General features: G+C 40.8%; 1 protein-coding gene across 3 annotated transcripts in view; it reads left to right on the top strand.

Moving 5' to 3' along the window:
* The window catches only part of nav3 (neuron navigator 3), a 208,340-nt gene that overhangs the window by 53,161 nt on the left and 131,024 nt on the right, over window positions 1–24,155 (top strand). For all 3 annotated transcript variants that reach the window (XM_034131356.1, XM_034131355.1, XM_034131354.1), the window contains exons 2-3: window positions 7,763–7,880; window positions 11,473–11,525. In XM_034131356.1, the coding sequence (XP_033987247.1) occupies window positions 7,763–7,880; window positions 11,473–11,525 (171 nt within the window). The remainder of the gene's footprint in view (window positions 1–7,762; window positions 7,881–11,472; window positions 11,526–24,155) is intronic.

The raw sequence follows: 24,155 nt of genomic DNA, 5'->3' as shown, positions 1-24,155 counted from the left end.
TGAACCTACACAATTATTGCTTTCAACTAACCTAATACAGTTATGTGAAATCTGTTGATGTGGGGGAAACTTTTGAAGCAATTGGAGTCAGGACTCAGAGGGTGTTTCTCAATGTCGAGCACGCTTGCTTGGTAGCACATGTCTGCCGAGCATCTTGCTTCAGAAGCGAGGCAAGAATACTTCCTGGCATTCGGAAAACGAAGAGTGGAACAGGCTAGCAAGTGTGCAGGTGTGCGTCATCTGAGAGGCCCCGCCTTACATTTTCCGCCACAGATTTGGGGAAATTGGTCCGTGCGCAAAGCATTGTGGGGATTTTAAGACCGCGGAGTCTACACATGTGCAGCCTCGAAATTTCTCCAAACGGAGTACGCCGGGCTCGGTGGAATTCCTATTATGCTGGACATTGGAACAGTCCTTCGGCGGCACTCGATGACGTAGTATGCTTGAAATAGTGGCTCTGGAGCAGCTTTACTCGACATTGAGAAACACCCGGAGAGACACGATGGAGAGCTGGAGCTTTGGTGGCAAACACTGACGGTTTATTTGGAGCTTCGGCCGGAGAATTCACAAGACATGTCACGGGCCACGAGTTGACCACCCGGTTCAGATGCCACAATCAATTCTGAAGACCCCTCCTCCTGTAGCTCGAGGTTTTAACTAGTTCAGAGTGTAATAATCAACATTCTTCAATAGATAGACTAAACAGCTGAGGACACTGAATCACATTTGTTGTCGGTTATGGCTCGGGGTCATCTACACCCCGAGAAGGATGTGTTCCAGGTGTCCCACAACAATAACTATCTCTGACCGAGAGTGGCCCGGTCACAAACTGGTAACATCAACAATATGCTAGGGCAGCCCCTCCTTCAGGGAGATAGGGGCTGCTCAAGGTTGGTCAGCTGCGTCAGAGGGCGAAGGAGGACATGCAGGGCAAATTATTCCCCAACAGTTGAGATAATACATTTAATTAAAGTCAACGTTTCAGTTTGTATGTAATCAGGATACAAAAGACGGGTTACTGTATTCCCTTACAGTTACATTGAAAAAATAAGTAATCTGATTACAATTTTAACATTTACTAGCATGATTACAATACATTTTAAAATAAAGATCAATATATTATAAGGAGACATACTGTCAGAGTTATCTTTAAGGCTACTTTAATTTAAATATCATGTTCTTAAATGCAGATGGTGACCACCTGATGCTTTCAAAATAATGTATTAAACATTTATAAACTACTATTCTTTAGTTTAAATGTACTTTTGATGTGCTAAATATCTTGGTTTCTTCTTTTCTAAGGTCACGTTGTTCTGTTGTCTTACATAATGCACTTTATTTGCGTTGCATTGGACATGATAGTAGTCCAAAACTAACGGAAAGTAATCAGATTACATTACTTTTATATAGTAAGAGCTGGTTGTCCTCCTGAGTTCTACCTTTTCTCGTATTTTATTTTATAGTTTTATTGTAATTTTACTGTCTTTTTGGTTGTATTTATCCATTTTATTTATATTTCACATTCTATCTTGTCTTTTTATAATGTTCCTGTTATTTTATTTATCTTTTAACACTCTCATCTTCTTAGTTTAAAGTAACCCTACAGTATGGTATTTCTTTTAATAGTTTTGACTGTCTTTTTGTCGTATCATATCTCGTTTCTTACTCAGATTACGTTACTGAATCCATTTTTTTTTACCGGTAACTACAGACTACATTTTTAAAGTCACCCTCCCACCCTGGTCCTGCAAAGTCTCCCCTCTCTCCTGCATCTCCCTCCTTTCCTCCCTGACTCCCCCCCTCTCCGGAGGCTGAGCAGCATCACTGCAGCCTCGTCTAACACCTGCGTAGCTGGAGTCGCTGCATTGAGATCAGGACGGCTAAAAAAGATCTTATTTTGGGGAGGGGGCTTCTGGATATTAGCGACACCGAGAGAGAGGCTCCGCAGAGAAGAAGAGATGTAGCATCAGGAGGAAAAAGACCCTCGATTTCTGCTGATTAATGCTGCCTGCTGCCGAGAGAGAGAGACAGGAAGAGGGTGGGCAAGAGGAGGGGGGGTTTAACGTGTGTGTGTGTGTGTGTGTGTGTGTGTGTGTGTGTGTGTGTGTGTGTGTGTGTGTGTGTGTGTGTGTGTGTGTGTGTGTGTGTGTGTGTGTGTGTGTGTGTGTGTGTGTGTGTGTGTGTGTGTGTGTGTGTGTGTGTGTGTGTGTGTGTGTGTGTGTGATCAGCGATCAGCGGTACTGAAGGAGGCGTTGTTGCTGATGCTCTGTTGTAGCGACTGTGACTCAGAGAGAGAGGAAGAGGAGGAAGGTTTTCTTCACAATGTGGCTTTAGTGTTTTTTGTTAGAAAAGCAAAAAGAGGGGGACAGAAAGTGAAGAGGGGGTGACAGGTGAGGTTCAAACTGAGGACATTTAAATGTGACATGTTACCTTCTTCTGATTGATCTTGAGGTTGGTGTGAGAACAGGAAGTAGTTGTAGGTCTTTCTACTCTTTTCATTTATCTCATGTGCAATGCCATGTCTTTTTGTGCTGCTGCAACGCAAACATTTCTCAAATTGTGATCAATAAATTACTTATCTTATCTTAAATTGTTTTTGGAACTTCAAAAACAAAGTTGCCATTTCTAGTTTTGTCGTTGTTCCTTTATTTTCTATCTATTATTACAGATTGGTGACAGGGGTTTTGGCTCGAAGCTTTGAGGGTCAATTTGAGGTTGGTGTGAGAACAGGAAGTAGTTCTTCTCATCGTCGACAAAAAAAATGTGTGTCTTCTAATATTTCTAATTGTTTTGGAAGTTAGTCGCTGTCACTTTCCACAACCGCTTCATTGTTTATCTATTATTGCAGATTGGTGACTGGCAATGTGTTTGATTTGTGTGTTTACCCAATAAATGCGAAGAAGCTTTGAGGGTTAATTTGAGGTTGGTGTGAGAACAGGAAGTAGTTGTAGTTCTTCTCATCCTCGACTACATGTATGTTTTTTACTTCTAATATTTCTAATAGTTTGGGGAATTGGTGGCTGACACTTCCTGCAGTTGTTCAAAGTGTTGTCATTCTACCTTCATTGTTTATCTATTATTGCAGATTGGTGACTGGCAATGTGTTTGATTTGTGTGTTTAACCAATAAATGCGAAGAAGCTTTGAGGTAGGGCTGCTCAATTAATCGTATTTGAATCGCAATTACGATTTTGGCTTGCAACGATAATGAAAACAACATAATCGAAATACATACTGTTCACATTTTTCTTTTCAATAAATGGATGTTTTCAAAGTAAATGGATAATCGTTTTTAATAATCGTGATATCAATTATTGACCCAAATAATCGAGATTATGATTTTTGCCATAATCGAGCAGCCCTACTTTGAGGGTTAATTTGAGGTTGGTGTGAGAACAGGACGACTTGTAGTTGTTGTTGTTGTTGTTCTCAGCATTGCATTTCTCCCGCTCTTTACTCATTTGTGTTTTTGCTTTGTTATGTTTCAAATTGATGTTAGATTTAAACGTTTGTGGTTCTCACTTTCCTCAACCGTTTAAAGTGTTGTCGTTGTACCTTCATTACTATTTTTGCAGATTGGTTCATGGAAATGTGTTTGATTTGTGTGTTAAAACCATAGACTGTATATATAAAGGGTTAAAACAAGCAATGTGAAGGTTATTTGGCTAGAAGCTTTGTCATGTCCGTTAAAGTCTGGACCAAAACAAGAAAAATATAGCTGACTCAGCGCTTTCCCACAGTCCAGTAAAGAGGGAATTCAAATTATGATTGAATTAGGCGTGTGGTGCAGTGGGTTGTGCTTTGGTGTTCGGATCAGGGGGTCACAGGTTCAAACCCCACTGCAGTCAGCATGTCGTTGTGTCCCTGAGACACTTCACCCCAAATTGCTCCTGTGGGGATTGCCCACTGTATTGAGTATGTAAGTCGCTTTGGATAAAAGCGTCTAACAAAATGACATGTAATGTAATGTATTCTGTTCATCTGTACATGGTTAGATTAAGATAAGATTTCCAAAAGTAGGTGAACGTAGCTTTATCGTTTTTGTTGATGTTTTCATCAGCACTATAGGTTTCATTATTACCCCTGAGAGACGTATTGATACCTAATTGATTTCCTACATGCAGAGCTTATTCCAGAGCAGTGTTTAAAGTCTCTTTGGTTTACTTACAGCCTGTTGTAGTGAACGCTAATCCTCCCCAAGCAGCATGAATTAAAACTCTCCAAATTAAATGCAAACGCAGTCTGAGCTGCAGGATGTTTTATGTACAGTGTTAGCCGCTATGTAGCTACACATATCACACCCTCCTCTCGGGGTATGCATCACTTACATCCTCTTTCTTGATTGAAAGGCCTCTTTGATTTCCTGGAAACAGTAAGTGTGTTTCCATTATCCTGTCATATATTTCATTTCCAACTTGGAAAGCCTCTAACTCTTTCTTGAGTTGCACTTTACTCCTAACATTAGCATAAAAGCAGTGCTAAAAACACATATTCATTCACTGCAGATTCCCTTAACATTAAGTTAGCTTTCACGCTAAGTTTGGATGTAAGAGGCAGAGGTCTTTTCTCTTTCTCCTTCTACGTTAATCTTCTCTTTTGTAACGTGACTGGAGATGTCAGTAAGGGCAGAACACTTTTATCCCTCTCTCACACACACTTTCTCCATCATCCTGTTTGTTTACTTCCCCCCCGATGGGATGTGGTTTCGTTAGAGTTGTGTGTTTTCCTCTGTGTCCGTGTAAGTGAGCCCTGTGTGTGTTTATAGATGTGCAGATTTGAGTGGCTCTCATGGAGAAAGTGGCTCTGAAACCACCACAGATCCAGAGTTATGAGAGGCGGCGTCTTTTAAAGGAGTCTCTATTCCAAGAAAACAGAGAAAGAGCGGGAGAGAAAACGCTTTTAATTGTGAGCGGTTTGAGGTTAATGAGGGGAAATCATGATTATTTCATCATGAGGAACACGTTTTATGAGGGTATTCCCTGAGAAATGTCCCAAAGCATGTTTTTATTTAAACAGATTCATCTGTGGAAGAGATTGAAATACCACCGTGCAGTTTGACTACTAATGTAGAGCGCTATACAGTTAGGGATTTCTTTACATAAAAAAGACCCATCATTTCTGAGCAGATGCTTCTCACGCCTGCTTTTTTATGATAAGCAATATAGGAAATGGCAAAGATGTTCTTTTAGTCCCCGATTCTCGACTCCTCTAGGAATAAAGATGATTCTCCACATCTCTACGTGGAAATTTGTCTGGAAGAAGATCGTGAAAAGTTTGGCGATTTAAGAAAACTTAACTCAGCCTTCACGACTTCTTTAACCCGCTAGTTTGTGTGTGAAAACTGATCTATTTGTACCTCAAATAATTTAATAGAAGTTTAAGGCAGCAGATAGTCTTTATATCGGCTCGTAAAGATTTTCTTTTAGTCCCAGATCCTCAACTCCTGCAGGAGGAAAGATGTTTCTCGTCATCTGTACGTAGAAACACACCCTTTGTACATTTGGAGGGATGCATTATAATCCAGTGGTTCTTTGTGATAGAGATCTTGAAGGAAATTTAAATAACTTAACCCTTAGATGCACGAGTGACTGGACCCTACACTCTTCCATACTGTAAGTGGGTCTAAAAGGACCCGTATTAGAATAATATGTGTTTTTATGCCATTTTTGTCATTTTGGTTAAGAAAAATCTCTTGTATAATATTTAGTATTATATTTTGGTTCACACTAGAAATATTTTATATTTAATTTTTCACTATTTATAATTTTAGAAATGTCTTTTACATTTTGAAAAATTTACAAAAAACGTTTTCCCATACTGTAGGATTCCATAGAAAATGCATGCGGGTCAGTTTTGACCCACTTATGGAAGCTTGGGGTACTAATACAAAAACTACAATTTCTTAAAATGTAAATTTAAAATTAGAATGGCATGATATCCAAAACATGTTTTTTGAGGAATAGCTGGAATATGAAATGATAAAAAAATTAATTACAAAGATACTTCAAGAAAACCACCTCACCGGGTCCAAAAAGACTCACCTATGCAACTAAGGGTTAAAGGTGGGGTATGTAATTTATTTCAGAAACACTTTTTGTTATATTCCATAGAATGCTCTTAACATCCCGATAGCAATGAATATATTAAATGCTTTGACAATAAATACATAAAAAAATGTCATCTGTGGAAGCTGTAGTACTGTAAAAAGCACGACCAATCATCTGAGCCGGCCCGGCTAAAATAACTAGATGGCCTACCTGCCTGTCAGCCTTCCATCTGTGCACAAACTTATCTCGTGCCCTCATTGGTCATGTGCGCGTTCGTGTGTGTTGGAGGAGGGGCTCTGTAAGGAAGTGGCAGATTTGTTCCGGCTGCGTATTTTCAAATTCTAGCACACTCGAGCTGGTTTCTCCAAAATGACCTACCCCACCTTTAAGTGATTTAAGAAAACTTAACTCAGCCTTCACAGCTTCTTTGACCCGCTTGCTCTTGTGTGAAAACTGATTTATTTGAACACCAAATAATTTAGTAGAAGATTAAGGCAGCAAAAATAAAGAAGTTTCTCCACATCTGTACGTAGAAACTCTTATCAAACACTCCCTTTCCACATTTGTAGGGATGCATTATAATCTTGAAGGAAATCTTAAAAACTTTGGTGACTTACTGTAAGAGAAAATAACAAAGCCTTCGCATCAACTTTGACCCGCAAGTTCGCGTGTGAGAACTGATCCATTCGTACACAAAATAATCTGAGTCTTTCAGTAGATGCTTATGTTCGTGGATCCTGTCTGTGGACTCAGTGAAAGTTCAACAGCTGTTCAGAGCAGTCAGTCGATGCGGACAAAGCGACGATTATCATCCGGCGCTAAGCTCTAATGAAAGACTGAGCGGCTGTTCGGAGGTTCAGGTGACAAAACAAAGACTTTCAGACCTGCTGCTCGGCCGAGTTTTGAAATATAGTTAGGAAAGTGAATCCTCCTGATGAAGGAGAAGTCTTCATTCATTACTCTTGACTACTTCAAATCATGAATGAAGTATCTGGGATTGTTCTGTTTTGTGTCAGGTTTGATTTCTCTACTATGTTGTTTTTATTTGTATTTGAGCTTACCAAAGTACTGCGTTGTGTGCAACAGGTGGTTGTTTTGGGTACTGTATTTGTCAGTGTATACCGTCACATTAACATCTTTCTTACACATCTTTGTCAAAGTGTTTTCTTGGACTATTTATGTACTGAAATAGTTGCGTTTGAGTTGCATAAATAAGCATTACTTTAGGAAAAAGAGACATTATATGGGAAAGCAATGGAGAGAGATCAGGTTATGAATGACTGAAAAGAGAAACTAGAATTCATGGTCGAACCTGAAACTCAGCTTTCCTTCCCAATACTCTTGTGTGTATCTACTTGTTTTATTTTTGATGAAGATAAGATCATTTTGGCTGTTTTGGGGAGTTTTAGACTCCTAGTTATCCACGATATCATCCATGTTTTCTGACAACATATCTAAATGAATTAAATGCTTTTCTGCTCAATGCATGCAATGCTTTGTTTCATATCAAATGCCACATAACAAGAAGTTCTTACAGAAAAGTAAATAACATGTCATGAAAGGATAAATATGTTTTTTATCACGACAGAAAGTTGTGAATTTCTTTGTTTGAGAAAATGTAGAAAGTCCCGTTATGTTGGCTCACTCTTTGCTTCTGAATGTCATACTTTGGGTTCATTTTAATATGCTGACGGGACTGTTGTTGTTTGGTTGCAGATTTACACAGACTGGGCGAATCACTACCTGGCGAAGTCCGGCTGCCAGCGGCTCATCAAGGATCTGAGCCAGGACGTTACTGATGGAGTGCTGCTGGCCCAGATCATCCAGATCATAGGTACACACACACACACACACACACACACACACGCGCACGCACACGCACACGCACACGCACACGCACACGCACACATACACACACACACACACACACACACACACACACACACACACACACACAATACAAAAGTAGTCACACCTCCTTAATCTCTTACTTCAGAATTACAGTAAATATCAATGTTTAAACTGAATATTTATAAAGGCATTATGTCTTGTAGATGAATCTAACACACACACACACATGCACGCACACACACACACACACACACACACACACACACACACACACACACACACACACACACACACACACACACACACACACACACACACACTACAAAAGTATTCAGGGTCTCGCCTTAATTGGAATACTTTACTTTACGTAATGTCTTACTTCAGATTTAAATATAAGTGCTTTGACAGTTAGAATATTTATAACGGCATGTGATAAAACACTGTGTAGAATGCATTATGTCTGGTAGATGAAGAACCACACACACACACACACACACACACACACACACACAGACACTATTGCTGTGCGCTGTATCTCAGTAGTTTGATATTTGGGGCATTTCTCAGCATCCCTCTGTGGTTTGGGTGGTGTGTGAGCGTCACATCTGTAGCTCTGACACCCCGGGTGCAGAGTGACACACCACCCTTCTTCTTTCTCTCTCTCTCTCCTCCTCCTCATCATGTCTCTTTGTCTCCGTCTGGAACTTTTCTAGGTCTCTGCCTCTCTTCCTCTCTCTTATCGTCATGTCTTTAGCTCATTTTCCTACATTTTGTGTCCCTTTTCTCTCATTTCGCAGCACAAACAGGGTCTAACGCATTACAGTGACTCTTTTTCATTGAGTGTTGAGTAAGGGATTACAATTAAAAGGGACTGATCACATGACTTATCTCTGTAACAGTTACTCTGATATCTTGGAAGCTTGTTCACCGTATAACCAGGAGTATGATGGAGGTGTAGATTGTAGACTTAGTGCAATAAGACTGTCCTCAGTGCAACAGCAGCACATCAGAGTGTGTGTACTCCATCTTGTGTCTGCATACAGAGAAGTGATTTGTGTGCACGTTTATAAACCTGCACAGTCATGAATCTGCAGCTTGCAGACACTAAATGTTCATGCTGACTCTCACTGATCACAGATCTGCGATACATTCAAGGGTTGTGTTTCAAATGCAACAACCACTCTTATGTAAACACATACCTTCCTCGCACACTTTATGTAAATAATATCCTGCTTATATTGTGTTAACAGAACCTTCAATAGGGTTTTTTTATTTGTCATACAGTGCATAGATTTTCTTTCTTCCCGGTAATCTGTATATTTTTCTTACTCTCTAATGCTGGTTTATTTCTATCTTTATTTTTAGATGTCTATATTTTAGAATTTCTAATTTGTTATTAGGCGCTTTCACACCACAGTACTTTTCCCACAAAGGTTCATCTGAACTTAGTTCATGAGAACTCTTTAGTTCTCATGAACTAAGTTCAGATCGTGTTCACACCGGAATAAGTCCCTGAGGGAGGATTAGTCAAATGAAGCCGCTGACGTCACTTCTTCTTCTTCTGCTTTGGGTTTACCGGCAGGCCGCAAACCACTTCACGGCGTATACTGCCACCCGGAGTCCCCGGCCGGAAGTCCCCGGAGTTGGGGAAGGCTTCAGTAGAAGCTGCTGGGACTCCCAGCAGCTTCTACTGAAGCCTTCCGAGTAAATCGCCAGAAGGCCGACACCTCCTCATCTCCACCGCTCCCATGTTTTATTTTGTGTTGCCATAAGTTAGTCTCTCTCCGTTGGTGTGCTGGGCTAATGCTAATGCTAATAATGCTAATGCGAGGATAATAAAATGGCGGCTTCACAAAACTTTTTTACTGGGCGTGGTGTGCAATCCGCCCAGCCAATCAGAAATGGGAACCTTTTTCTCCCATGAAAGTTCCGGATTTTTTGGGTGTGAACGCACATTTCGGAACTATATCGGAACTAAAGTGGGAAAAGTACTGCGGTATGTGCAATGCCTTGTTTTGTTTTATGCTGCTGCAACAACATTTTTTTCCAAATTGGGATTAATAAAGTACATTTTATCTTATCTTATCTTTACATTGGGACATTTCTTTACACACCTTAATATGTTACTGCTTAGTTGTTTTTTTAATTGCTGCTCCTCATGTTTAGCCATGGTTGTCTACTTATCTGTCGTCATTTTGTGTGCTTTTCTTCTGGATATTTAATAAGTTATCGCTTCCTTTCTTACCTGCTATGCCACTTTTGCTGTCACACCGTAAATGTCCCCGCTGTTTGACTAATAAAGAAACTCAGATTCAGATTTTTCCAGCTTAGAGAGAAAGAAACAGTTTCTATCCGGCGAACGGCAGAGACAAAGTTAATGAGCTGAAGCGACGTGAACATTTCAATTATCTGAAAACAGTAGTTGAGTTTTGTGGTGGTGGAGGCTGTGGGCCAACATCATGAATCATTCACTTAAATAAAGATGAAATATGACAATCAACTTCATGCTTTATTGATATTCGCTTACATATCCGTGCAGGAGCCAGTCAACATGGTTAGTGACTTCTTCTCTGCCCCTAAAGGCACTTTTTTCATTTGTAATTTTAGGATATTTAGATGTAATTGATTGAACTGGTTTAACCTACAGTTGCTTACAATAATTCCCTACTTTAAATCGATCAAAGCCTTTGAAACTGAGTGCTAGTTGAACCCAGTATTAATGTATTAATCACACATTAATAAACAATCAGTCGTTGAGAAGCATTTTAGTTTTTTGAATACTTTTCTCACACACTCTTACTCTCTGTGTCAGACTTTCTCTTTGTGTCTCATATTACTGGTCTACCCTTTTCTCTATCTGGGACTCCCTCTGTTTATCACACACACTCTCTCTCTCTCTCACACACACACACACACACACACACACACAACACGCACGCACACGCACACACACACACACACACACACACACACACACACACACACACACACACACAGTACTCAGATCTTGTACTTGAGTAAAAGTAGAAGTACTCAGATCTTGTACTTGAGTAAAAGTAGAAGTACTCAGATCTTGTGCTTGAGTAAAAGTAGAAGTACTCAGATCTTGTACTTGAGTAAAAGATCTCTCTCTCTCTCTCTCTCTCTCTCTCTCTCTCTCTCTCTCTCTCTCTCTCTCTCTCTCTCTCTCTCTCCTCTCTCTCTCTCTCTCTCTCTCTCTCTCTCTCTCTCTCTCATCCGTCATCCTCCTCTCTCGCTATCATCTCCTCCTCTCCTCTCTCTACTTCTCTCTCTCCTCTCTCTCCTCCTCTCTCTCTCTCTCTGTGTGTGATTGAAACTTTACCCTCCCTGCTCTCCTGAACAGACAATGAGTCCGAGCAGCCTGTCAGTAATTCTCTGGCGGCAGCTGACGAATTACGCAGCGCTGCTTCCCACACACACACAAACACACACACACACATTCCTGTGATAACCTCCAGAGTAGTTTTCCTGCTGGATTTGGGCACCTGGAGTCACTGGATGTTAGAGTTGAGGACGGGACGATGGTGACGGTTTCTTGGTTTCCTCTCTTTCAGCGAATGAGAAGGTGGAGGATATCAATGGCAGCCCGAGGAGCCAGTCGCAGATGGTGAGTGTTTCACCTCCACTTTTTCAATTGTTATCCATCCTTAATGCTCTGTGTACCTTGAAAGGGATGTCTGAAGTGTGCTGTTTGGCTTTGATAATGTTTTACACATGTGGCAATAAACCTACATTTATAGATTTCAGGGATTACAGGCAGTAGTGACTTTAACACAGTATTGTACAACATTTGGGTGATGCTCACATCCACAGAGAGGTGCGAGAAGTACTCAGATCGTGTACTTGAGTAAAAGTAGAAGTACTCAGATCTTGTACTTGAGTAAAAGTAGAAGTACTCAGATCTTGTTCTTGAGTAAAAGTAGAAGTACTCAGATCTTGTTCTTGAGTAAAAGTAGAATTATTCAGATCTAGTACTTGAGTAAAAGTAGAAGTACCAGAGTGCAGGAATACTCTGTTTCAGTAAAAGTCCTGCATTCAAAATGTTACTCAAGTAAAAGAAGAAAAGTATTATCATCAAAATATAGTGAAAGTAGCGACAGTAAAAGTAGTCATTGTGCAGATTGGTCCATTTCAGAATAATATATATGATATGTTTTATAATGATTGATCATGAAAGTGTTCTCAAAGCTGGTAAAGGTGCAGCTAGTTTGAATGACTTTGTATACTGCAGGGTAGCTTGTGGATTTACTCCAGGTGGAACTAAAGTCTGATTTAACACTTGATGCTCTGCTTTAAAGAGTCCTCTCCTGCTGATGTTCAGGTGTATATCAGTATGTAGTGTCTCTACTTTAAAGAGTCCTCTCCTGCTGATGTTCAGGTGTATATCAGTATGTAGTGTCTCTACTTTAAAGAGTCCTCTCCTGCTGATGTTCAGGTGTATATCAGTATGTAGTGTCTCTACTTTAAAGAGTTCTCTCCTGCTGATGTTCAGGTGTATATCAGTATGTAGTGTCTCTACTTTAAAGAGTCCTCTCCTGCTGATGTTCAGGTGTATATCAGTATGTAGTGTCTCTACTTTAAAGAGTCCTCTCCTGCTGATGTTCAGGTGTATATCAGTATGTAGTGTCTCTACTTTAAAGAGTCCTCTCCTGCTGATGTTCAGGTGTGTATCAGTATGTAGTGTCTCTACTTTAAAGAGTCCTCTCCTGCTGATGTTCAGGTGTATATCAGTATGTAGTGTCTCTACTTTAAAGAGTCCTCTCCTGCTGATGTTCAGGTGTATATCAGTATGTAGTGTCTCTACTTTAAAGAGTCCTCTCCTGCTGATGTTCAGGTGTATATCAGTATGTAGTGTCTCTACTTTAAAGAGTCCTCTCCTGCTGATGTTCAGGTGTATATCAGTATGTAGTGTCTCTACTTTAAAGAGTCCTCTCCTACTGATGTTCAGGTGTATATCAGTATGTAGTGTCTCTACTTTAAAGAGTCCTCTCCTGCTGATGTTCAGGTGTATATCAGTATGTAGTGTCTCTACTGGGACATGTCTTCATGCTTTAATGTTCAAAAAGCGCTTTATTTTTCTCATACTGTCTGTGCTGCAGCAACTCTTTTCACCCTCTGTCTGAAACCAGAGCCCAGTCTGCTCTGATTGGTTAGCTGGCCGACTCTGTTGTGATTGGTCAACAACTTAGAGATGTCCCGCCCCTTAGCCAATCACGTACAATGTGTTGGAGCGCTAGCCGATTGGAGCGCTAGTGTTCCGTAGTGATGTCACCGTGTTCCTGAACTTTAGGATTTTAGCCTTTGCAGACCATGCATGCACTAAAACCTACAGTATAGAACACACTACAGGAAAAGGGAAAACCCCCAAAAAAGCATAATAGGGCCTTTTTAATGAGATGACAAGCTGTATAATTGCTGTTCGTCACTGATATAATTACCCCTCGCTTTAACCAGAGGTGACTAACTGTGGCTTTCTTTACCACATGCTTTAGTGACACACTGTTCCTAAAGCTGTGTGTTGTAAATGTAAAACGTACATTTCTGTTACACTGTTCACTAAAGGCGAGCTGCAGGCATATGGCTTGGTGACTTTTGTGTGTGCGTGTGTGTGTGTGTGTGTGTGTGTGTGTGTGTGTGTGTGTGTGTGTTGTGTGTGTGTGTGTGGTGTGTGTGTGTGTGTGTGTGTGTGTGTGTGTGTGTGTGTGTGTGTGTGTGTGTGTGTGTGTGTGTGTGGGGGGGGGGGGGGTAGTTGTGCACTAGCTTTTTGTCTCGGTCACTGACTAAGCCCCATGATCCTCCACCTGCTCCGACCACAGAGGGTCTGGCCAGCATGGGAAGCTACAGTCTGAGGAAGCTTATAGTGTGGGCGCAAAGAGAAGAAAACATCTGACACACACACACACACACACACACACACACACACACACACACACACACACACACACACACACACACACACACACACACACACACACACACACACACAGACACACACACACATTAGGAAGAACCGCACAGTCATCTGTATTGCAGGGAAGTGCTCTATGGTTTGCTAATGATGTCTGTCTATAATGAGGAGGATTAGTGTTGCAGGGTTTTAATATTTTCTGCTGAATGGACCTCTTCTGATTCCCCCGCCTGACGTTCCTCATGTTGGAGCAAGATTCTTGTGTGTGTTTAGCTTCTAGCAACCTCAGCAAAGGACGTGAGGGAAAAACAAACGGTGTCAAACTCTTACATGAATGCAGAGATGCAGGATCTGTCAGCAGGGATTTCATAATGACATCAAGAAACTCACCGTGTTGATGTCTACTCTTTCCCGCTGCCTTACATTTCTAGGTGTCAGGTTTTTAAAGTGTGTCATGGATCTTGTTCAGAGCAGCTATTTGCGCTTTTGGCTCTTGTCCAGTTTGATTTGACTGTTTCATTGACATGGCTGTCAGTGCACTGATGGAGCGTTTGAGTGGAATTGCGATGCAGCATTTAAGTGCTCTACATAGATCAAGATATAATCTATAAACACACCATGACATTGCCATGACGGTGTAAGCAGGATATGTTCTTGCTTTATAGTTTCAAACATGTCAGGATTTAATGAAAGGTATTCTGAATACCATTTTCTTTGGGATAATGTGTCAGAGAAGAGGAAGAAACTCAAGAATGAGGTCATGAACGAAGCTTAAAGGAAACATAAATGAATGGTGAGGCAAAAAGATGTAATTCAGACATGTATTAAACAATATGTAACAGTAAATCTGGAAGAGAAATTGAGAATCTGACCAAATCAAACGCTTTTCGCAGTGGACTAATGTAGAGAACTTCTTGGCAATGATTCCAAAAGTTTCTGAGATATTTTAGCAAACATTGCCATCGCTAAAGCCATGCAACTGTGTCAGTGATTCTTTCAACAAAACCTAGCAAACTTAGAAAAGTCACTGTTCCGTATATATTGTGCTGCGTTTGAGGCCCTAATAGAGTGTAGGGTTTCCGGGAGACTTGAAAAGCCCAGCAGTCTCATCTGGGCTCCATCTGTTGGAGGTTTGCACAGCAGCCAGACGAGAGGACAAACATTAATATCATCTCCACCGGCCTGACGCTTCATCATCAGCACGGCTCGCCATTAATCTCTGCTTCTAATTGATCTGAGTTCCTGCACTGGCATCTGTGTGACATTCGAGGAGAGCAGAAGGATCCATTTTCAGATTTAATAACCTGGTAGTAAAAGGCTGAGAGAGTGGCAAAACAAAATCTAGATCAAGGCAGAATTTGTCCAAAATAGGCTATACGCATTAGCATGAAATACACAAGAGTTACTTTAGATTACTCAGTGAAAATAGGGTTAAGTTTAAGAACCATAAGAACCAGATATCTTTCTCTGGAGTAAAAAAACAGAGCTTTAAGGATTTCCCCAATCCCAGAAATGTCTAGAGGACAGAAAACAACGTAAAGGTAACACAGGCTATGGCAGGGATAAGACGGGTTAATGGCAAAGAAAACAGACTTCGACAGCGGTTATTTTAATTAGTAATAGAAGGCTGAGAGAGTGACAAAGGGACATCTAGATTAAGGCAGATTTTGTCCAAAATAGGATACACATTAGCATGAATAATCCCCACCAAAGTCTTCTTTTACAGGCAGAGTTGCTTTACTTTAGATTAAGAAGAACCAAGAGCTAGATATCTTTCTCCGGAGCCCAAAAACAGAGCTTTCAGGAGAGTGAATATTGCATTACCAGAAGAAGACAGAAAGGACGAAAGGGTAACACAGGCTATGGCAGGGTTTAAAGACGGGTTAATGGAAAAAGAAAGCAGACTTTGACAGTTACATGGCAGAAAACCTCCATCAGTGCTGCGGTCATTTCAAGTCACGCTGCTACAGTATCGTTGCATTACTTCGCCATTAATCTCTGCTTCTAATTGATCTGGGTTCCTTCAGGCCAAACCAACCCTCATCTGTGTGTCATTCAGTACAGCAGCTCTGGCTCTCAGCACCTATTATGGGTCAGTCGGTTTGGAAACACACAGGCAAATGGATGATGGGCCTTTTTAAAGATTCCCTTATGTCGTTTGTAATGCCAAGTGAGTGTCCTACAGAGGCCAGCAGCAGATGGCTAGTTTAGACTGCTGAAACCACACAGGGAATATCATTAATTCTCTCTTTTTGTTCACCGTTTATATGTCTTGATATTCCTTCTACATGCATCTTGTTTTGATCAACACACATTTGTCTTGATTCAACCGATAGCTAACAGTGTCTTTGATAAACACCATAGAAAGCAGATTTGACTACGTTTAAGATGTTTAGCTATCTGAAGATCTTTTTTTGTAAAACTGACATACAGAAACAAAACACACACATTTACAAAGTGTAAAAGTTTGACTTCCAGTGTCACATTAACAAAAACTGCATCATTAAGCACCAGTGTTGGGTGTAACGCGTTACAAAAATAACGGAGTTACAGTAATGTATTACTTTTTGCTGTAACGAAGTAATGTAACGCATTACTGATGACATTTGGGTAATATACTACCCGTAGCCTTAATGGCCTACACAGTTGTTATGCTATACCACATCGCCCTTCACTGGATGTATAATGAGCTGCACTAAACTACATTTTAGCATTTAAAATACCTAGCCATTCTTTTGAGGTTATTTTGGTAAAGTAACTCAAAAGTAATATAAAAATAGTTTCATTTCAGAGACAGTAATATTGTAATGTAACTTATTACTTAAAAAAGACAGTAATAAGTAATATGTACTGTTTTACATTTTGGAAGTAACTTGCCCAACACTGTTAAGCACTGTCCTGCATTACATACAGCTGACGATTAGCATGAATGCTAACTTAACATTAGAAAAGCCATTGAAAAGCTAACGCGATTAGCATTGCAATTTCTTTAAGTTTCCACACATATTTATCAACTGTTTTAAAGAACTGTTGCTGTATGTAGGTATTGATTTTATTGACTATAGCTGACTACTTATGACATGTGCTTCAGGGTTAAGCAGAAAAATAATGAATTAGGAGGGAAAAACAACATTTATGGATCCATTTTCTAGTACATAAGAAACTACGGCAAGCCAATGTGGACAAACACCTCAAAGTAAAGTCAAAAACAAGATATAATGTGTCTGTATGTATCATTGTGGGTGTTATATGTGTGAATTAATCTATTATGCCCTAAAATAGGGTGTTTAGATCCAGTACCAATCTTAGTGCGATCTGGTTTTTATTGTATGCTGCTCTCAGCGTTTTCTTTGTTTGTTAAAACTCCCCTCACACAGTTTCAACATCACTCTCCTCGCTCTCTGACTCTCGTGAAGCTCCATTCGGTCCATCTTTGTCTTTGTTCCTCAGTTTTCTCTTCATGGTGCTGACCCTGGGTACAGCAGGATCACTTGTAGCTCAATTGGAAGCTTTTAACTACTCATTATAACTGAACGACACAGGCAGATCTCTCTTTAAGTGAGCGGTGAGCTGGTGGGTTAAAACAGGCTTTAAAAAAAACTTTGATCTGGTTTGACTGCGATGCTCCAGCTGCAGCCTTCACTTATTCATTATTGGGAGCATGTAGTAAAGTATAAATCAATCAGGGTTTATATTTTTAAATCCCTTTCTGCTTAAAATGAAGCGTTTGGGAGTAACGCTGTGTTATCTTTCTTCTTTATCCTCTTCAGTATTTGCACAAGGACCCGTTGACAGCCAGTGTTGGCATGTAACTAAGTACATTTACTCAAGTATTGTAGGAAAGTAGACATTTGAGGTACTTTATTTGAGTATTTAACTTCTGAAATCTGATTTTTTGATATAGATCACACAAAAAAACAGCTGTTGAAGTGTTGTACAATTTTGCTAATTATTAGTAATTATTTGCGTAGAAAACATCCCAGCTTCTCAACTGTGAAGATTCTTCCTCATTACATACCAGTGACGTGCGGTGAGGTTCATGGCTGGTGAGGCACTGACTCTTTCAGAGTCAGATTTACAAATATTGTAGCCTATTTTGACCTTAATCGAAATATTGTTATTTTCAAAAGCTTTTTTAGTCTGATGCTATGATTAATTTTAAACAGACCGTTCAACAAAAGGATACCCAAAATCTAAATATTGGATTGTTCTTTCTAACTAAGATCCCATTTTCATTACAAATGTGGTCTTACCTTGACTTGACTTGAAGATGAAGTCCATGCTATCCTTCTGGACAACAATCTCTATTACTGTTTTGTAAAAGTCCTCCTTATCTTCCTGTAGTTTCAAAAGTCTAGTTTGTTGTTTGCGTCTACCGTCTCTGCGTAGAATAACAGTAGCAACAAGAACCTGTGGGCTCACGTGCGCCCCCTTCAGTGCGGCAGAGGTTATGGCTGCCTCTCCTGGTGCTTTTTTCATTGCCGTTGTACGATGAGACCAGCGAGCCTAAATATCATATATACGTGAAATAAGTTATTTAGAGACTATGGATGGCGAGGATAAATGTAATAAAGGGATCTACAAACATTACATTGGTGACCTACAGTGAGATGGTAACAGGCATGCGCTTAGTGCCCGCTTTCCAGCCAGTTTCTGTGGGGTGACGCATTCTGAGGTGAGGCAGAGCTCATCTGTGCCTCACCTCACCCCACAGTAACTGGCTTGAGCGCGCTCACAAAATAAGTGGCCGCGCTAAATTAGTGCCCGCGCTCCAGCAAGTTACTGTGGGCTTACGAGAGGCAGAGCACGTGCCTGCCTCACTTCTCATCGCTCCCGTAGCGGATCTCGGCAAATTTGCTGATTTTGACTATAAAATGCGATTGGAATCATACAGAAATCACACTTACAACACAGATCAGTGGAGACATTTTATTATTATTACTATTTAGTTTTTCTTTAGTTGTTTTTCCGTTACATTGGAGTATGACAGGTGAGGCTCTGCCTCCCCTGCCTCCACTGACTGCACGTCGCTGTTACATACAGTATACAGCAGTACAATGATTACTTTTCTGATCTTGCTAAAATACTTTTACTTAAGTACCATTCTCCTCATTATCACTGCTTCCTAAACAACGACAAAAAAACCCTCAAACTTTCCGACTTTTGTCCAGAAATCCTGTATTTGCTGAGTCTTTTGGAAAGTGTCAGGCAAACGTCACTTCCCACACAATGCTCTGACCTTTTTCGTAGAAGAAAGTTGTGTTTTTCTTACCTTATAAAGGACTAGAATTACTGTTCAAAGCCATAAAATAGGGAAATATGCAAACCAGCGTTGCACGTGAATTATTACTGCTGACTGACCACTGCACATGACATGTAACATCTGGGAAAAGCTGGTGTACAATTTGCTGTGCTGGTTTATCAGGCACACTGAGGGAGACTATAGCCAGACATAGAGAGTCAGACAGGGAAAAAGCTCAGTAAGAACTGCTCTACAGTAGCTCTGCAATGTGACTGAGCAAAAACAGTCAGTAAAGGTGAGGAAAAGATTGAAGTTGACGCTGTTTCAGTGGCGAAAGAGTCCTCATTGCTCCCTTTAATTGCACAAACCTCCATACATACCGTCCGTCTGTGCAGCAGATGTGCAAAGCCACATGATTTCCCTTAAAGTGTTTGATGCTGTAAACATTTTTAATTAAACCACCATATATAATTGAGACATCTATGAATATACGTTTGTGTTGCCCTGCAGATTCTGTTGATTATACATCATGTGTGTGTATATGCTGACTTGATCTAGGAGCATCACTGCCAGTAAAATCTTGTGGAAAATGATTGTTATATTGACATAAATGTGACGCATGTGTCGTGAAAAGCTGCCAGGACTGTGAAACCTCGGCTACTTTAAACTAAAGTGAGTTATTTTATTTTGCTTATGGCGTTCAGTTTCATAACATTAAGGCGGCCATATAAATCTGGATGCACGGGACTCAATGTGAGGTTTACACTTACACATGAGCGATTGCATTGTTTAAAATACTTTAGAGAATACAGATCCTCAGCTATTGGAGACTTCTGTTAGGTTAAGGGATTATTGGGAGTGCTACTGTGGACAATATTGCTTAAAACCGCTCTTGAGCCGATACCAGATGACAAAATGTTTCTTTACTTTGTGTTTTTGACATGATGAGCGATGGATGATCCTTGGATTATGAACCAGGATTCTTTAACCCTGTGCCCATCAGCTGCTGTGAAGCTCTGTCCCATTTCATCTGCTTTTGATTCATCGCCTATCAGCAGCTGTCTGCTCTGGACGCATTCAGAGCGATAGGAAGAGGAATCAAATGAGTGTTTTTGGATAAGGCCGGTGTGAGACCCTGAGATCTGCAGAAAAGAGCTGATGGACAATGAGAGAGGAGGTTTGCTTGGTAAAAGAGAGGCTTCAAAATCGGACAGAGTACTCTATTCTTTGGATAAAACCCAATACATTCTCGCCTCTGAGCCACAGCTCTGAGCACAGGGACTTTGGGGCTCCGTCCGCATGTAAATGTTTCGATTCTTCAAAGCAGTTCGGCTCAAAAGTATTATTTAATAAAGTATATCTGGCTGTGATCAGTGTGTGTCGCCCCGGTGTGACTGAAGTGGATTTAATAAGTACCTAAAGTGTGTGTTCACCCTCGCAAAACTCTGCTGAGTGGAAGAAAGAAACACAAAATCTGATACGCCGGTGTTTGAGGCGAAACTCATTTTGTTAGCTTGAGCTGGTATCGATTTTGATCTGCTGGTTAATATCGATGTCACAGTGGTTTATATGTCGGGGAATCTCTTGAATTATTGCTTTGATTTCTGCCTCAGACAAAAAAAAATAAGTCAGCCTTTCTGCTCTTTTAAGAAAACCAATCATACCTGCAGCTTCTATTAACCAGACAAGCTTCGAGCATAATCTCCATGTGGGCGTTTATAACCAAACAGTGACAGCATTAAGTAAATAACCACTGGGTTTGATTGGAAAGAAAAACACGAAACCTACTCACAGAATATCTTTGTCTGCAAATGTTGACTCATCTGTGTCTTAAAAAAGTGACGTAGGGATTTAAGGTGGCTTTTATTTTCCAGTGGATGTGTAGCTTTTTGGAATAAAACCCTTCAATTATCGAGCTGTTCTCATATGAAGCGCTAACGCCTGTTTTTCCAATCCTGGATTTAAGGAGTTTGCTCTGTCTCGTAGGAAGTGATAATTGGGATGTTGGCCTGTTTTTATTTGACAGTTGCATCTAAAGGATAACACTTTCCAATTCCAGACACCATGCATCAGTCACTTTATATGTTTAGAGGGCCAACCAGTGTCCGTGCATTTAACGAGGCGAGGGTTGACGAGACAAAAATGATGTCTCAGTTTAGGTAGTCTACATATTTTCCCTGGAGACGAAACTACACTTAAAGTGGACCTATCATGCTATATTTGAATAATATAGTGTAGGACCATACCTATATAAGGCATATTTATACTTTTTTTTTTTCAAAATACCAAACAGATCATGCATTTTAGCCATGCCTCATTTTGCTCAATTTGAAAATTTCTAGCTCTGTTTTTGCAAGGGCAGATTCTGTGAGAACAGCACCACCTAGAGGCCTGGCATATGTACTACAGCGTCTCCAGCGCTTTCGAACGGCAATGGCCGTGGCTGTCTCCTCCTGATTGGTGGAGTTGGCCCAATAGCCGTAGCGCCACTGTCCTGACGTCAGGACAGTGTTCAAATCTGGATCAGTTTTTATCAGATCCGTTGCAGCCCCTTTTTTAGAGATTTGGGTATGGAGGAAAATAGAGAGGGTTGTGTTTTCTGACACTTGGTGAGTTCCCTGGAACACCGGGGACACATATTCATGTATAAAAGACATACAAAAGTGCATTTTGCATGATAGGTCCCCTTTAAATTCTGTAGAAGTGCTCAAACTTTGCTGTAGAGATGAAGCAAGTGTTCACCGAAGGTACAAACAGTAATCTCTCATAGAGAAAAAGATGAGTCATGTTTTTACGCCTACATGGGACCTTTCAATGTGGGCTTTAAAGAAAAGAATGAAAGACGGAGTTAACATTTCCAATGTGATAGAAAAGACAAGATGAAGAAGACTTTAAAAGATGGAGTGCAGAAGCAAATTAAAGCTGAAATAAAGTGTGTGTATCTTGTTGGAAGAACAACAAAAGGTCCATTTGCACCTACTGCTCTAAAGGAATGCACAAAAGTCATTTACAGAAAATTCATTAAAGGCGAGTTTAAAGAGTCTTTGGGGGTTATAGTGCATGCTAATGGTCTGCAAAGGCTAACATCCCTGTGTTTCTCATTCTTTTTTTGTAACTTTAAAGGTCCCATGACATGGCCACTTCTACTGATCATAATTCCATTGTTGAGGTCTACTAGAATAGATTTAAATTGTGCAATTTTCCAAACTCACATTGGTTTCTCATACAGCATCTCTGTATAGTATGTGTATTCACTCTCTGTCCTAAACGGCTTGTTGGAGCTCCTGCCCCTCCCTCCCTGTGAGCCCACTGTGCTCTGATTGGTCGGGACGTTGCGAGGCTCGTTGCTGCAAGGAGCGGACAGGTTTCCGTGTCTGCGATACAGCGAGAACAAGCGAAACTCATCCTGAGCACACACAAACACTCACAGCCGAAGTAAAAACAATAAGTGAGGCTTGATATTGAGTAAGAAAAAGGTTTATAACGCTGTGAGAATGGGTCTGCGGAGAGCATTTCTCCACCATCCCAACTCGTCTATTACCAGCGTTCAGGGAGCTCTATGCAAGTCAATGGGGACTCCCTGTTAGTTAGCCAAGGGATCCTGGTGTGTGAGGTGCTCCGTGGATTGGTCCATTTGGGCCAATCCGGTCATTTGTTGTTGATCTGGGTGTTCACACGTCACAGAACCCAGGAAGCAAACAATGGAAAAAGAGAAATGTCCAACGAGGCGTTCTGGGGCAGCATAGACAGGCCCTTTCTGTGTTAGAGTTTTACTCGCTACAGGGTGTACTTTGAGGGTTTGTGACTCTGCAGACCGTTTACATGCAGAAAAACCTTCATAACACACAAGGGGACGGGTAATAACCGGAAAAGCATGACATGGGCCCTTTAAAGCATGGAAACATGTCACAGTAGAGACAATACATACTGATATGAGAGCTGAAAATGAGCAGAATACGTCCTATTTAAGTATAGATTGAATTGTGTCTGCTAACTAATAAGATCTTTGAACAGAAGGTGCATGGTGTGCATTCGATAAGTGGCAAGTAAAGTAAAGCAACTAGCAAAAAAAAAGTATGAGCCTTCATCCAAATGTAGTCATAAGAAGGTTACTTAGTGACCGTTGGAAATGCAATTTGACAAAGGTCATCACAAAATCCATTTACCCTCAGTCTCTACTTTCTGTGATTTTAGGAGGAAAGGTTAAGTGCGGTTTTGCCTCGCTTCACCAGCCACAAGTACAACTTCTAGTTCTCTCCACTCTGTCAGTTCAAACGTAATATTGAGATTTGTAGTAGCTGTAATTGAAACGTAGCTTAATTGAAACTGATTATCAAACACAACTTTACAGCTCCCCCTCATTATTCTTTAAAGCCTGGTGACAAGTCTCCTTTCCGCACCGGGTCTCCACATGTGTTTCCATTTCCCTGCTCTTCATGATCCGGTGAAGTGTGCCTCATCAAAATGCCCTTTCCCAAATTGCTTTTAATGGCTTGTGTCGATCTGCCAGCCTGCGTTTGGAAAAATAAATGATGTTGGTTTCTGGAGGAGCTGTTGCAGGATGCCACAAAGCCACCAAACGAGGACCCGCCGTCATCAACGCCTTCAATCATTATCCCGCTTGTTTGCCTCATTTTAGAGTTAGGGCTGAGTAAAAACAAACAGCGGTCTGGTCTGAAAGCCTCAGAGCTGATGGCTGGAACATCTCGTGAAGCCTCTTTGGAAGAAGGTTCATCTGTAAAGCCTGTCCTTTAAAGGAGAGGAGTCTGTCTCCAGAGTGTTTATGAGCTCACTCCTGCTTGTCTTCATCAGCATATAAAAGCAGCCTTCAAACGGACACACACACACACACACACACACACACACACACACACACACACACACACACACACACACACACACACACACACACACACACAATGCCTGGGGAACAGAAGCGCATTTCTTCAAGGCTTCTTCAAACTTTGTGTGGTCAACATTTGATTGAGCCTTATTGAGAGGTAGCTTAGGGAAATATATTCAGTGGTGGGAGAAGTACTCATATCTTGTACTTAAGTAAAAGTAGAAATACTCATATCTTGTACTTG

The sequence above is a fragment of the Trematomus bernacchii genome, unplaced genomic scaffold, assembly GCF_902827165.1.
Source record: "Trematomus bernacchii unplaced genomic scaffold, fTreBer1.1, whole genome shotgun sequence".
In the NCBI taxonomy this organism is placed as follows: domain Eukaryota; kingdom Metazoa; phylum Chordata; class Actinopteri; order Perciformes; family Nototheniidae; genus Trematomus; species Trematomus bernacchii.
Note: the sequence above shows the minus strand (reverse complement) of the source record. Positions and strands in the feature narration are given on the sequence as shown.